Here is a 16,418-nt window from a genome sequence, read left to right as displayed (position 1 = left end):
GGCGGTGGTGAGAGGGAGCTGGAGAGGAGGAATCGTGAGGGAAAGTGGAAAGAGCTTGAGTTTTGGAGTCAGGCGCGTCTGTATAGGAACCATGATTACCAGATGGTCTTTACAAGTCACGTGACCTCCCTGGCCCTCAGTTTCCTCATCTGCAGCAGGAAATGGTAGCAATTCCCAAAGGTTTTCCTAACAAGCGAGCTGATACATGGGGAAACGCATTTAGGGTCATCGGCTTCCCTTCCCTTTAGTAGCAGTGGTGTCTCTCCAACTCAAGGACCCTGTCCGCCCCCTTCTTTGGCAGAAGCAGTTCTCAGGACAGCATTAACATGAACAGCATCGTGAAACTGTTTGAGAATCCTTCCTCCTCCTCCTCCACCCCCACCCATGAGGCTGCAATTTTCAGAACTCAGGGTACAGTAGGACATGCCCTGAAGGACAGCAGAAGCCCGGTGGGGGTGAGGAGAGCAGGGAATGTTGGGGGCAAGAGGCAGGAGTGGGGCCTTTTCCAAGAGAGCCTCACCCTCCTGCCCCCTCCACCTGCATTCACAGGCTGACAAACGTGGTCTCCAGAGTCAGGCTGAGGTTTGAACTCTGGACCTGCACTGACTAACCTGTACCTAATTTGGCCAAAGAAATGTGTTTCTGAGGATTAAAAAGTATATACCTTCCTTGAGGGTGCATCCTAAGAATTTAATGAGATACTGCATGCTAAGTTGCTTCAGTCATGTCTGACTCTTTGCAACCCCATAGACAGACAGTAGCCCGCCGGGCTCCTCTGTCCATGGGGTTCACCAGGTATGAATACTGGACTGGGTTGCCATTTCCTTCTCCAGGGAACAAGATATTAGATATCAGGTAATTCTCAAGGTGCCTAGCACCTAGAAACCAGATTCCTATGGTCATTGTTTGTTTCTACTTGTTTCGTTCCTTCTGCTCTGTGACGTGGATTGCATCCCATTTCTCTTCTTGCTGATCTAGGGCAGGACCTGCGATGGTGAGGAAGTTTAGCCTCGGTGCTGCCCAGAGCATTCAGATCAGATCAGTCACTCAGTCGTGTCTGACTCTTTGCGACCCCATGAATCGCAGCACGCCAGGCCTCCCTGAGTTCACCAACTCCCAGAGTTCACTGAGACTCACATCCATCGAGTCAGTGATGCTATCCAGCCATCTCATCCTCTGTCGTCCCCTTCTCCTCTTGCCCCCAATCCCTCCCAGCATCAGAGAGCCTTAGAATGAGGAAGCAGGTTGTAGTTCAGAACTGCGAGACAAAGGCAAAAGATAGGAGCTGGGAAGGTATAGGAACAAAGAGGAGGTGAAGAGTGAGGCAGGGTGGAGGGGACAGCCTCACGTGTTACTGTGAGCGTGGATGAGATGACCGACCTTTCCTGCTTCTGGAGCTGGTTCTGGAGGGCATGGAGGGTCAGTGTAGGGTAAGGCTTGTTCAGAGAAACCGCCCTGGCCCCCCAGAGCCACGTTCTGCCTCTCTGCTCTACTCAGACTTGACATCTCTTGATATCCATGTGATTTCTGCCTCTGACCTGTCACAGACCTGTTTCCACAAACCCCCCTTTCTCCAAACCTGACCTCAGCCCCTGGCCTGATTTAGGCTGTGTGATTCCCATTTGGTTCGTGCAGATGGAAGTGTGAGTACAGCTGTAAGACCATTACAATATGTTTACAAAAGCAAAATGAGAGAACGCATCCCTGTGAAGGTGGACATGAGTACCCTGTCCTTTCTTGGAGGACTTTTATTTTAATTGGCATAGTTCTGGGAAAGTGCTAACATCATGCAGATGAGGTGTGAACTGTGAGTGCCCTGAAATACTTTGTTTGAAAACACTCCTGTGGGAGATGGATAAGGGCTATAAGGATTCTTGAAAGATTCTTTCTGGGTCTTAGAGACTTGTTAAAGGAGTTTTTCATTTAAGTCTGAAGTTTGGGTTGCTTGCTCTGAATTTAGGTCCTTCAGTCTTCAGAATGTAAAATACCTGGTCCCCCAGTGCCCCATCCAAGGCTCTCCCAGCTACATGAACCTTTAAATAAGGGGACGTTCTCCTGAGGCTTCACGGCTTTGCAGCTGTCCCTGGGTACTCCATTCTCTGTACTCAGGTGGTACAAATCGGTTCTAATACCAGTGTGGCCTAAATGTGAATAAGAATAGGGACTCTTCTTGTGGTCCAGTGGCTAAGACTCTCACTACCAATGCAGGGGACCCAGGTTTGATCCCTGATCGGGGAACTAGATCCTCCATGTTGCAACTAAGACCCAGTGCAGCCAAATAAATAAAAATCAACATTTTTTATCTAAATAAAAAAAGAATAAGAATAGTAACGAGTATTGATGCTAATACAGGCACAGGATTAGCACATTACTTGAATTATGTCATTTTGTCCCCCTAACAACACTATGCGGTAGACACACTTTTTAACTCAACATTTCAGAGATGAGAAAGCTAAAGGAAGTCAGAGTCTCACTAAAAGACACAGAGCTAGTCACGGTGCAGTCAGGGTTTGAATTCAGGTATAATAACTAGGGCTTATGTCTGCAACCACGCTACTTTCCTGCCTGCTGGATTAGTAAAGATGAAAAAGATTGATAGCATCCAGTGTGCCCAAAGTTGCAAAAACACTGGCACACACACGTACTTGAAGAAGTATCAGTTGGTACAGACATTTGGAGGACAGTTTGGTAGGTGCCACCAAAATTGTCAATTTGCTTCATTGTTTGATCATTCTTGGAAATTTATGACATAGGAACTTATAAAGAAGTACATTCACAAGTGTTCAGTAGAGCATCATGTATAGAAACAAATATCCACCAATAATACCAGCTACATAAGAGAACGTCCATGCTATAGAATTCTACACATACATTAAAACAAACAAAAATGGTGTGGCTTTGCTTTCCCACCAATTTACTAAGTTCCACAGCACTTGGATTTGGCTGCGAACAGGCCAGACTCTCTCCAATCCTGAAAAGCTTTGGTTCTACTTTAAGAAAAATATGTCAGGACTTCCCTGGTGGCCCAGCGGCTAAGACTCTGTGCTCCTGATGCAGGGAGCCCAGGTTCGAGCCCTGGTTAGGGAAATAGATCTCATATGCCACAACTAAGACCAGGTGCAGCAAAATAAATACATGAATGAAACATTTTTTTTGAAAAAGAAAGAAAAATGTTTAGTTTCTCAAATACATTTTTCCAAATGGTTCCTGTGCTCTTATTTCATTGGATAACACAAACATGCAGATGGTATGTAACCATAAGATGAAACAGCAGACAGGAAGAAGCTGTTCTTTTTTTTTTTTTTTAGAAGCTGTTCTAAGGCCTGCACCCATGGACAACCGTCCTTGGAGCCTCCATGGCTCTAAAAGGTACAGATAGAATGCCAGTACCATAAATATACACTAATGGAGAGCCTCGACAATTTCTGAGTTATATACTACAAAGGCAAAATCAATGTCATTAGTTGCAATTTGACAACCAAGGTTTCGTTGTAATACAGGTATGTCTGCAGGGCCAGCCAGCTAACCTAGTGGCCCCTTAACTCCACCCACATTGACTTTTTTTTATTACTATTTTTATTTATTTGGTTGCACTGGGTCTTCCTTACTGCATGTGGGCTTTCTCTCGTTGTGGGAGCGAGGGCTACTCATCGTGGCAGTGCTCAGGCTTCTCACTGTGGCGGCTTCTTGCTGCAGAGCACAGGCTACAGGAGTGAGAGCTTCGGCTGTGGTAGCCTGTGGGCCCTGGAACACACAGGTTTAGCAGTTGTAGAGCATGGGCTTAGTTGCTCCGCAGCGTGTGGGATCTTCCCAGATCAGGGATCAAACCCAAGTCCCCTGCATGGGCAGGCAGATTCTTATCCACTGCACCACCAGGAAAGTCCCTACTTTTTTTAGTAAAGTATTTCTTCAAGGGCAAAAGGACTGTCATCAGACAGTATCTCATAACTTGGATCTCATGCTTGGATTTCCTTTTTCTTAGTCTTGACCTGGCTTACCCTAGTTTGAGAATCTCAAACACTCTCAAAATCAACAAAAGGAAAGCTCTGATGTCACAGGTACCGACAAGGAAAGTTTTTCATGATATGATAGTAAGGGGAAAATGTAAAAATCATGGTGCAGAATGAGATTTCAATATGATGCAGTTTTCGTGGGAAAGGCCATATCTAATGTTCATGCACACACACACGCATGTTGTACCTAAGTATAGTAAAAGATCTGGGATGATATGTACCACACTGTAACATGCTGGAGAGGGAGGTGGCAGAAGGCAGGATAGATGCTAGAGTGGAGAGCTCAGCATTTACACTGTGCTTCTGTGATGCTAGATTTTCCCACAAAAAGCATGTATTATTCTGAAATTAAAAATCAAAGGAAAAAACTAGATGATGCAGGCCATGTACGCGAAACTTGGGAATTAAGAAATCCCTGTGGTTTCGGCAGCAGGCAGAGGACATGGTCAGGATGGCCATGGTTGCTGGGTTGGTGCGGAGACTCCTTGAGCAGGTCTCTGGTCTGCTGAGGAGGGGTTCCCCCAGACCACACTGGCCACACTGCAGGTGACAGTTCATGAGGCTATAAATCAAGGTATGGAGGAGGAGACGGAAAGAGCTGGGAGGTATTTCTACTTGGAGAAGAAGTTGCCCTGTACGATGGGGTTAGTCAAGGCCTGTGAGAAGAATATGGAGATAAGAGGATCATAGATACTCCAGTTATCTGAGTCGGGTTTTGCTGGAATTGCTGTAGGTGCAGTTCTGGCTGGGTTAAGGCCCATTTGTGAATTTATGCTCTTCAGTTTCTCTATGCAAGCCATTTACCAGGTTATAAACTCAGCTACCAAGACCTGTTACGCATCAGGAGGCCTTCAGCCAGTGCCCTTAGTCTTCAGGGCGCCCAGTGGCGCCCCCGCAGGCTTAGCTGCCCAGCACTCCCAGTGCTTTGCTGCCTGGTATGAGCACCTCCCAGGCTTGAAGGCGGTCAGTCCCTAGAATTCAGAGGATGCAAAAGGACTTATTAAATCTGCCATTCAGGGTAAGTCCAGTGGTGGTGCTGGAGGTGAACTGATGTATAAAGTTCCTTTTGAACTTCCCCAGGAGCGCAGTCAAAAGATTATCTGATCCCTATAGGAAAAGCCAAACTAGAAAGGCAGGGTACATGTGCAACCATAGCTTCTCATGCCAGACCTGTCAGCCACTGCTTAGAAGCTCAGCAGTGCTATCTAAAGAGGGACTTGAATATGAGCTGATACATTCGCAGACCATCAGACCGATGGACATTGAAACAAGAGAAACCAATGTCATGCAGACCAGTCACCTTGTTATTGTGGAAGGAGGCTGGTCACAGTTGGCAGTAGGAGCTGCAATCTGTGCCAGGATGATGGAGGGTCCTGTGTTCAATTTCCTGGATGCTCCTACAGCTCGTGTCACCGCCACTGAGGTCCCTGTGCCTCATGCAGATTCTAGAAGACAACTCTGTACCTCAGGTTAAAGACTTCATATCTGCAATAAAGAAAACACTAAATATCTAGTCTGGACTTGAATTTCAGGTCATTGGGATTTACTTAAAATACTTGCTGACACTTCAGCTGGACTATCCTGTAAGACCTTCTGATTTGTAAAATTATCTCTAAAAGCAACAGTGGATGTTTTTGTACTGGGAAGAAGTTTAAATGTGTTTGTGGAAAAGCTCTCCACTTTCCTGCCTAAGTTCCATGCTCTTTTAGTCTGCTACAAGCAGCCAAGTTCTCTGAATAAGATTCATATACAATTTTACCCTCTCACTAGAAGGACAAGGTTTAAATGCGGCAGAGTCCTGATGAAAGATATATCCTAAAAAGGATAACTTAAATGTAAAAATAAAAGCATACAACCTACATTTACTGTTAGACTGTTGTGATGAGGAATAAAGGAATTCATACTTTTAAAAGAAAAAGGAAGTCAGCATGGAAGTTATGGGGAGCTGTTGCGGGGTTTAGGCAGGCAGTGAATGTGGTCAGTTTTGCACCAATGTGGAGGGTGGTCTGGGGAAAAGTAAGAAGATGCTGGAGCCAGGGCAACCAGTGAGGAGACCATGGAAGGACTTAAGAGAGGCTAAGACTGTGAACACAGTGGATCTTGGAGCCTGGCAGCTGTGAGGGGGTGAGAGGTGGAGAGATGCAGGCAGCTTGGGGATGTGCTCAGTGGGGCTGCTGGAGAAACAGCCGTATTCTGGGGGCAGCTAAAGAATTCAGTGTGGGACACGTATGAGCTGAGCATACCTCGTATGAGCGAGGAAACCTCGATCACAGGGTCCAGCTTGGGCTTTCAGGAGACAGGTCACCTCTCAAACGTGACTTCACGTCGGGCAGTTTCCCTTGGTCACTCAGCATATGTGTCTTAGGAGTGAGTGAGGGATACAGTGTCAACAAATAAAACAATCTCCCAGGAGAAGTGTCACATGCTCTGTTGGAACTTGGAAATGCTCTCCCTGCAGACCTGTGAGTGTGGGGATGTTTATATATCCACAGAGTGTTTCTTCTGACCAAAAGCGGGACCCGCCCCCAACCAGGGAAGCTTGAGCTTGGAGTAGGCTTTGAGCTTCTGGGGAGAGGGGGTACCCTGGGGGCCTCACCCACCCAGTGGGTGCCCAAGCCAAGCTGAGTTACTGTCCCCTCTAAGGCATCTCCCACCCTCCCATCCTTCCCTGGCTATAGACTAGGTGCTCCAAACCAGAGGCTCTTTATAATCTTTGGGCCTGAGCCTGGAGGCACCTCTGACCTCCTCATTGTATATAGTTTCCTTGGGGCTGTGGGATTTTCTGGGCAACGTACCCACCAACTAAGGAGAAGTTCATCAATTCATCCCAAATATGTGCTAGGTACCTACTGCCAGGAACAACTCCAAGGACTGAGGCAGAGCCGTGGGCCAGTGCAGCTAGTCTCCGCCCTCCTGAAATTCAGAGACCATTCAGTCGGCATCAAAGCTCTTCCTGTCCCTGCTGGTAACATCCTGGGCTTTTCTGTGGAGCATGGACGGTGCTGTCTGAGCGCTGCTGGGCCCAGGCCGGGGGAAGGCAGGCTCTGGGATCAGCTGAATCTGCTCTGGGGAAACCCCCACCAGAGCTGAATTTGGGCACCTGTGGATACTTACTCTTTGAAAAGCATATGGAAACCCTCAGCCCCAATGTGTTATTGAAATAAAAACCCAAACCAACCTCGAAGCGAAGCTAAGCAAGATTAACAACATTCTGATTTTTCTCCCTCATGTTGGTGATGAAGGCTCTCCTTCCCAATGTTAATTATCAGATTCTTCTTCAAAAAATTCTCTTAGGTTCTCAAGCTTTAAGAGTGCCCTACACACTGCCCAAAGCAAAATAGAGCAGGATAACATGAGTGGCCCAGGAGCGTGGGGCTCAGGCTTCTCTTCGCCCTCCTTGTCCAAGGGAGTCTGATCCAGTGTGTATAGTCTCGACGGCAAGGGAGGCCGTGGGGGTGACGCTCCTCGAGGTTAGGTGTGGCTGGAGCAGACCCGTCAGCGCCTGGACGTGGAGAGCGTGAGCTGCCCTCCAGCCTGGCCATCCCCACCAGAGGGCAGGTCAGAGCCTGGCTCCCAAGGGGAAGGGTCTGAGATGGAAACCTCAGGTGTGGCTCAGTGGGACCGTTGGTGTTCAGCACACACCAGGCACCCTGGACATAGCCCCACCTCACAGGACCGCCAAGACTCCAGGGTGCCCCCACCCTGGAGCAGGCTGTCTCCACACCTGGGTAGGTAGAGCCTCTGCAGCAGGTAAGGGTATGGGGTGGACAACGTCACCATGTTAAAGCCATCTTTTTCCCTGAGCCCAGCTCTCCTCACTAAATACCTGTGGTCCTTTTTTACAGAGCGACGAGGTCCTCACCGTCATCAAAGCCAAAGCTCAGTGGCCAGCCTGGCAGCCTCTCAACGTGTAAGTAGCAACGCCCTGTCCAGCCCCGGTCCTGGCCTTGTACTTGGAGCTGCCCACCTACTGGCCACCACATGCCAGTCATGTCATACAAGTCGGTACTGCCTCTTAGGTGAGGTGCACCGCCCACTGCCCATGGGTAGAGTATCAAGTATTTCCACTCCTTGGGGAATGCGGGCTTGGTATCTGTGTCCCCCATGGCTTGAACACCACAGAGTACCCAGACATTGGAGGTGTTAACACAGTTAACTACAAGACATCAGGGGGAGAATTCTGCACTGAGATATAAAATTGAGGGTCACCAAGGCGTGGGAAACGATCAACACCAAGCACATGGATGACAGAGAGAGCCGGAGAATGAGAGTCCGGGGCTTGGAACGGAGTCCCAAGGGAGCTCTAACATTGACTGCTGAGGAGGACTTGCCTGCAAAGGAAGCAAAAACAGAGTAGCAAGGAGATTAGGGAAGGAAGCTCAGTATCAGGGAAACTAAGGAAAGAAAGCATTCAAGGAGACAGCGGGGAATTCCCTGATGGTCCAGTGGTTAGGACTCTACATTTTCACTGCCAAGGGCGAGGGTTCATCCTCTGGTTGGGGAACTAAGATCCTGCAAGCCTTGCAGTGTGGCCAAGCAAAAAAAAAAAAAAAAGAGAGAGAGAGTGACCAGCTGTGTCCAGGGTAACTAAGAGATTAAGGAAGGTTTGAGCTGCACAATGCCTATTGGATTTATCAACATCATCAGTGACCTTACTGGGAATCCTTTCTGCTGAGTAATGGGGAGAGGGGACACAGCCTGGAACAGGGTGAAATGTGACCAGAAGGTGAGGTTACGGAATCAGTGAGTGCAGACAGCTCTTCTGCGAAGTTTGCTGTGAAAGAAGAGAGACTGGGCAGGAGATCCAGGAGGATGAAAGAATCGATGGAGTCTTTTTTTTTTTTTTTAAGATAGAGGAGACTTACTGAAAACTTGAACAAAATATTTGGGGGCACCTTTTCACCCTTCACCCAGCCCTCAGACTTCCTGGGACCCTAGTGAAACAGGATTGATCCATGGCAAACACTGATTCCCCAAACTCCCAAAGCCTCTGCCCTCATGCTACCAGCTTGTTAAGGGAAAGGAATTTTCCTTTGGTTTTCCCATACCCCAGTCTCCCCTTTCCTCTTCCAAATCTCATTAGGAAGTCAAATTAGGAAGCCTCCATGCAGCCAAGTTTTGCTTTGCAGAAACAGCCCTGCCCCTCCTTGTGAGCCTGCTCGATTGAGGTTAATGGGATTCCAGCCTCCCTCGGGCCAGTGGAAAGCCAGGGTGACCTACTTTGTGAGGTCCTGCCCGGCAAAACTGACTTGTTTTTCAATGATCTTCATCTTTATCCCCACGACCACTTCTCAAAGGACAGCCACGAATGAACAAATTAGCTGCTGACTTGTTTAGCTCAATAAATCAAGCTGCAGCTCCAACAGCCCAGAGCACAGGTAGAGACCAAAAAGACAAATTCTGAGCAAAACGCACGTCTTTCATGAGTTCCTCCAGTACCGGAGTAGAAAATGCCCATCTTTCCTCAAATCAGTGCTGAATTTTCACCACCCAGTTCCTCCAGTTTAATCTGTTAGGAATTACTGAATCTTTTAAAAATAATTTTTATTCCCTTTCTTATAATGTATCCTGTAAATCATCCCCTTAATTATTCCCAGCCATTCTGTTTAATTAACATGTGTTTAGTCAGGTCTGTTTGTGAGAAAAATGAGAGGTTAAATAGAGACATGGTCCTCACTCTTTCCAAAAATCATGCCTCTGGAGGGTCTGTGCTCCCTTACTCATTTCAGTCATGGTTCCCAGGGGGCCAGACGCATCTTTCTCTCAAATCAGGGCTGGAAGTTTCAGAGCCCTCCAGTCTCCTGGAGAACCTGTCCAAGACCACTAATTTCCTCAGGATTGTAAAAAAAGACTGGCTTTGAACCTGAGAAGCCAACAGTAGATCTAAATGGGCCAGATGGACCTGGAGCCCTAGATGCCTCCAGGTTATATACAGTTTTCCAAGGTAGAAACCTCAGGGAAACATTTCTCCACCCACACAGAACTTCAACTTAGTGAATGACTCTGGCGCCACCTAGTGTCAAGATTGAGTTTCTGCAACTTTGAAAGCTTTGTATTGGAGATTATTTGAAATGAACAAAAGGGACAAAATGTGACTTGAGTCTCACTGATGGTTGTTGTTCAGCTGCTAAGTCTGGTCAGACTCTTTGCGACCCCATGGACTCCAGGATCCTCTGTCCTTCAGTGTCTCCTGGAGTTTGTGCAAATTCATGTCCATTGAGTTGGTGATGCTATCTATCTCATGGTCTGCCGCTCCATTCTTTTGCCTTCAATCTTTCCTAGCATCATGGTCTTTTCCAACAAGTCAACTCTTTGCATCAGGTGGCCAAGTATCAAAGCTTCAGCAACAATCCTTCCAATGAGTATTCAAGGTTGATTTCCTTTAGGGTTGACTGGTTTGATCTCCTTGCAGTCCAAGGGACTCTCAAGAGTCTTCTCCAGCACCACAGTTCGAAAGCATCAATAGTTCAGCGAGAATCTAACTGATACAGATCTGTAACTTAGATTGATATAGTAAGTCTAGATTGGTATAGAAAGACCATGCTGCTGCTAAGTCGCTTTAGTCGTATCCGACTCTGTGCGACCCCATAGACGGCAGCCCACCAGGCTCCCTGTCCCTGGGATTCTCCAGGCAAGAACAATGGAGTGGGTTGCCATTTCCTTCTCCAATGCATGAAAGTGAAAAGTGAAAGTGAAGTCGCTCAGTCGTATCCGACTCCTAGCGACCCCATGGACTGCAGCCTACCAGGCCCCTCCATCCATGGGATTTTCCAGGCAAAAGTACTGGAGTGGGTTGCCATTTTGTTTTTGAAAGTTTTGTTTAGAAAAGCTGAATGAGAAGGAAATCCGCATTTACCAAGTCATAGTATAATGCCCAGAGAAGGCACTGGCACCCCACTCCAGTACTCTTGCCTGGAAAATCCCATGGATGGAGGAGCCTGGTAGGCTGCAGTCCATGGGGGTCGCTAAGAGTCAGACACGACTGAGCGACTTCACTTTCACTTTTCATTTTCATGCATTGGAGAAGGAAATGGCAACCCACTCCAGTGTTCTTGCCTGGAGAATCCCAGGGACGGGGGAGCCTGGTGGGCTGCCATCTCTGGGGTCACACAGAGTCGGAGACGACTGAAGCGACTTAGCAGCAGTATAATGCCAGTCATGATGATAAGCAGTTTCCTCACTAAAAGCCCTGGAGTGGGTCTGAGGATGCTCCCATTTTGCAGATTAGTAACTGCAAAGGGAGGTGAAGTCAAAGCTGCTGCCACATCCAGCGGTTTCTTCCAGTCCCCTTTCCCCCTGCCCCCACACCACGCTGCCTCTCTGAATGTAAAAAGACAAAACATATCTCCATGCCTTCATTGTGTTTTCATTTTTTCTGGTATGAATTATCCGTTTATAACTTTCTTACCTATTAGAATTGTCAGGTTTTGTTTTCACAGATTTAGACTAGCTCTGTAGGTACTATGCTCATGCTTAGTGGCTCAGTCCTGTCTGACTCTTTGCGACCCCATAGACTGTAGCCCACCAGGCTCCTCTGTCCATGGAATTCTCCAGGCAAGAATATGGAGTGGGTTGCCATTCCCCTCTCCAGGGGACCTTCCCGACCCAGGGATCAAACCCACATCTCCTGCATTGGCAGGCAGATTCTTTACCACTGCACCACCTGGGAACTCTGTTTGTACTATAGACATTAATATTTGTCAGTCACACTAGAGGGAGACATTTTTTTGCCAGCACATCATTCTTCCATTCTATTTTAACATTGTTCTTTCCATTATGCAGATATTTTTGGTTGGTATATTATTCAATTAGTTACTTTTGTGATTGCTTTTATAGTTTCAAAGCTGAAAAAATTAATGTTTCTCTAACAGATCAGAACACTTGACTTCTTTCCTATGATCTGGTTGTTTTCTACTTAACTCTGAGGTTTTGCTGTTTGGGGGAATTTGATGTGTGTGATATAAGATGTGACTCCTATATATTTTTAAACTGCAATTAAGTTACCCCAACCCCACTTGCTGCATGATCTGTCCTCTCCCTCAGTTGTTTATGAGTCCTTATCTAAAGTTTCTGGACTCTTCACTCTGGGCCACTGATTTATATTTCTGTTTTTCTATTTTACATTTAGATTTCATTTATTTATTTTTGGCTGCACTGTGTCTTTGTCGCCGCACGCAGGCTTTCTCTGTGTGCCGTGTGCAGGCTTCTCACCATGGTGGCTTCTCTTGTTACGGAGAACAGGCTCTCGGGTCTGCGGGCTCTAGTTGTGGCACACAGGCATGAGGAATCTTCCCGGACCAGGGATCGAACTTGTGCCCCTTACACTGGCAGGCAGATTCTTAACCACTGGACCACCAGGGAAGTCCATCTTATCCTGAGTATTACACCATTTTAATTATCATGCTTTATAATATATTCTGATACATAGTATGGCCAGGACAACTCTCTTTCCCAGAAAAGTGATAAAAATGTAAATCCCAGATAGAAAAAATAAGATCAAATTAACAAAACACTATGTATGGGAAGACATGGAATATAAGAAAAGATGAATAAGAATTTTTATTATGAATTAAAGAATTCCAATCATATCTAGCATTTTCTAAAGAAAACTCACATATATTTTTATCATTTCCTTATTTTAAACAGCATTTTCAATTATGAAAGTAATAAATACTTTGAGGTAACTTTAAAATTAGATCTGAAGGCCAAAGCAAGTGCAAGAGCTCTATATTCATTTCCTAGATTAACTCATTTATTTCAAAAAGCATTTGAGGAGAACCTACTGCATGCCGAGTTCTAGACCAGGCCCTGGGGTACAGCTGTGAACAGGACAAAAATGGCCCTTCCTCTTTTGGAACCTACCAGAACAGAGAGAAAGAAGAAACTCCAAGGAAAGAGTGAGTTCAACATGCTCTGGGAAGGTGCACCTAAGCAATTTGAGGGGGAGACAGGAAACAATTCCTCCAGAGTATGTCACGTAAGCTAGATGCAACTGAAGCTATTAGAAAACCATCCCCAGACTTTTAGACATTCAAATTTACCATATTACTCAATTACCACATGACCGGGTGTTTTGTGCAGGGATTGGTTGCCCCAGAACTTCCTATCCCTTGAAACTTACTAAGGTCTGGAGGATACCTCACTCAGGTTACAGACCTGGCCCAAATGCACTAGCAGAAAATGATTTGTATACACCTTGTGCAACACAGAAGGTTCTCAGATGGTTACATCCTTCAGCTGGGTAGAGTATCAGGGTGGTGGGTCAGGTGAGGTTTGGTTTATGTTGGTTTGGTTTCTCCAGCTCTAGATCTCTGGGCAGAGCCACTTTGGTCCTCTTGGGCTGCCATGATGTAGCGTCATCCACGGGGTGCAGGATAGGAAAGACTCGCCTGAGCCACAGGCACACGCTCAGGGAGATGGGAAGGTAACAGGTGCAGTGGTCGGTCACTATGGAAATGGAAGAGGAGCCTTCCTCTGAGGCACTGCTGGACTCCCGAGGGCTCGAGATCCAAGCAGTCCCGCTCTGCCCACGTGCCCATGCTCTCTGCCAGGCAGACCCCAGACACGTCCTGTTAATCCCTAAGTGAGCAATACCACAGCTCCCCAGGCTGCAATTCTTGTAGATACCAAGTCTTTAAAGAAGCTGCTCAAAGCTATGACCTACATGCCAGAAAATGTACACATGGGAAAAGGAAACGAGGTCCCGCAATTTGTGCCTAACTAAATAGCAGACTATGTCAGTGGGGCCTTCAGCAGTCTTTAAAGGCTTCCTGACATAGCATCTCCTTTGAGGTGGCAGGTGGGTGATGTCACATGAGGAAACCAAGGCTGGAAGAGTGAGTGAGCTAACCTAATAAGTAGCGGAGCTCGTCATCACACGTCCACCTGTTCAGCTGGCCCACTGGACACCTGGCACTGGGATTCCTGCCTGCCGGGCTCCTAGTCTAGTGGGGGAGAGCAAACAGTGAGGATGGGATCACAGCCAAAGGGCACAGCTGAGACCTACACAGAGAGCGTGGAAATGCAGACCAAGGGCACCGGCCTCAGTGCAGGGGATCAGAACAGCTCCCGGAAGAGGTGACTCAGAACCTGAGGCTTGGAAGATGAGCAGACCGGTGAGTCTCAAATTCGAGGCATATTAGAATCATTGAGAGGATTATTAAAACAAAATGCTGGGTCCTACCCTCCCCCCTCCCCAGAGTCTCTAAGTAAATCTGGGGTGACGCCCAATTATTTGCATTTCCAACAACTTCCAACACCGACGCTGCTGGTCCCAGACCACACTCTGAGGAGGAGATCCACCTCCTCAGAGCTCCACCGAAGAGGAGCTTTCCCAGCGGAGACGAGGGCACGTGGGACCTGATGCCAAAGCCAGGCTCAGGCCAGGCTCTTCCTCCACTCAGGTGCCTCCCCTCCACCTAGACTGCCATCAGGCTAGAATGTGAGGTGCATCCAGGAAGGCTTCCCTCGCCTGGCCTCTATTTTCTGATCTCCATCTGACCCTTCAGTGCTGCTTCACTCAGTAACATTTTGCCAGGTGCCAGGCACTGGGCTAAGGATTGGATGTGAGTTTTCACTAAACACTCACAATAACCCTTTGGGGTAGATGATAGAGGGAATCCCCATTCTACAGATTGGGACACTGAGGCACAGAAAGGTTTGGTCATTTCAAGGATGCACAGCTCTAAGAGGTGGCGTGGGGTGTGCACCCAGGTTTCCCACCTGCTCTGCTCGTGGTCTGATCCCATCCAGCCTGCCCAAGGGACCCAGTTTGACCAAGCCCAGCCAGGCCTGGAGTCATCGCTTTCAGGGGCCAGGTGAGAGCAGCCAGAAACAGCTGGTCCCAAACAGAGCAGCAGAGGGACGCCCCAAACAGCTGCCAGCCAGACCGAATAGACGAGCTGGTCCCCAGCCAAGGATTCCCCACAATCAGCAGCCTGGGAGGTGAGGGAGAGTCAGGAAGAGCTACCTTCACACTGTGGCCTCACCAGCTGCGTCTCTGAGCTCATTAACTTCTGTGTGCTTTCTTTTCTACAAAATGAGATAATAAATTCCAACCCCACAGGAGTGTCATGAGGGGAAAATAGTGTAGCTGTGCCACCAAGTGTGCGCTGAGTGAGCACAGCTCTCCCACCATGCTTCTTGGTCTCATCCAGCTCTGGCCACTCCTAGGACCCCTTCTTGGGAACATGAAGGGATGGTGTTTGAAGAACTGCCTCTCATAGCTTGGCGGTCATCAGCCAAAGGTCTTTGGCTCTATCACTGGGTCCTTGCTCACCCACTGGAGGAAACGGCCTGGGGACCAGCTGTGAGGTGATGGGTGAGCTCTGGTGCCAAGGCAGCACCCTGCTCTAAGCAGCCTCTGGAGGGCAATGAGGCAGCAGGCTGGGGAGATGTCCCCCTGATGGCACAATGTAGCTCTAGAGAGTTAAAGTGGGGGAACTTAGAAATTGATGATGAAAAGAATACGGACCTCGAACTGAGATTGACTTAGGTCTCCATTCTCCCACTTTGCGACTTTGGACAGGTCACATAACAAAACCTTCTGAGCCTCAGCTTTCCCATCCATAGGGTGGAGTCAACAGTCCTTACCCCAGGTGTGCTCTGAGGCATCACTGAGAATGTATAAGGAAAGGCTTGGGGCACCACATGCAGTTTTTATCTGTCACGTTCATCTCACATCCAGTGCAGCTGGGTGCACACCCAGCTTACAGAACTTGTTCATTCGTTTATTCAGTAACATCGGTTCAGCATCTACACTGTGCCAGGCACTGGAAATAAAGCCAGAAAGACAGAATCCCTGCTATCCCAGAGCTTATACTCCAGAAAGGAATGACAGTCAATAAACAGTTAAATAAGAAAATAAACAAGTAGTTAAGTGCTGAAGACACATTAAAACTGGATAGGGCGGTAGCATATGGCTCCCTCCAAGCATGGCCAATGGATGGGCTCAGAGAGAGAAGCCAGCCATGGCCAAAGATGGAGACCAAGAATCCCCCTTCTCTCTCTCTCATCCTTTAGCCATTGTCTGCCCAGATGTCCCTCGGAGCATGCACCCCCAGGGCCCCAAAAGTGACGGTCTCCGTATTTGTTTCTAGGAGAGCAGCACCCTCGGCTGAATTTTCAGTGGACAGGACGCGCCACTTGATGTCCTTCCTGACCATGATGGGCCCCAGCCCGGACTGGAACGTGGGCCTGTCCGCAGAGGATCTGTGCACCAAAGAGTGCGGCTGGGTCCAGAAGGTGGTGCAGGACCTGATTCCCTGGGACGCGGGCACCGACAGCGGGGTGACCTATGAGGTGTGTGTGTGCCTGCAGTGGCAAGTGACAGATCTCCCTGCCCGGGCCTGTTCTGGGGGCCCTGGCCTCAGGGGTGAGGCTGTCAGGAGGTGGTGGGCTGGAACA

The 16,418-nt window shown here is 48.0% G+C and overlaps 1 protein-coding gene and 1 pseudogene across 1 annotated transcript in view; both read left to right on the top strand.

Moving 5' to 3' along the window:
• The window catches only part of SPON1 (spondin 1, extracellular matrix protein), a 320,335-nt gene that overhangs the window by 290,726 nt on the left and 13,191 nt on the right, over positions 1-16,418 (top strand). Inside the window, exons 7-8 of the mRNA XM_010830576.1 lie at positions 7,859-7,923; positions 16,112-16,313. Of these exons, the coding sequence (XP_010828878.1) occupies positions 7,859-7,923; positions 16,112-16,313 (267 nt within the window). The remainder of the gene's footprint in view (positions 1-7,858; positions 7,924-16,111; positions 16,314-16,418) is intronic.
• Positions 3,895-7,850, top strand: LOC104981454 (annotated as a pseudogene).

Source organism: Bison bison, unplaced genomic scaffold (assembly GCF_000754665.1).
Source record: "Bison bison bison isolate TAMUID 2011002044 unplaced genomic scaffold, Bison_UMD1.0 scf7180017864518, whole genome shotgun sequence".
NCBI lineage: Eukaryota > Metazoa > Chordata > Mammalia > Artiodactyla > Bovidae > Bison > Bison bison.
This window is presented reverse-complemented; position numbering and strand designations above follow the sequence as displayed.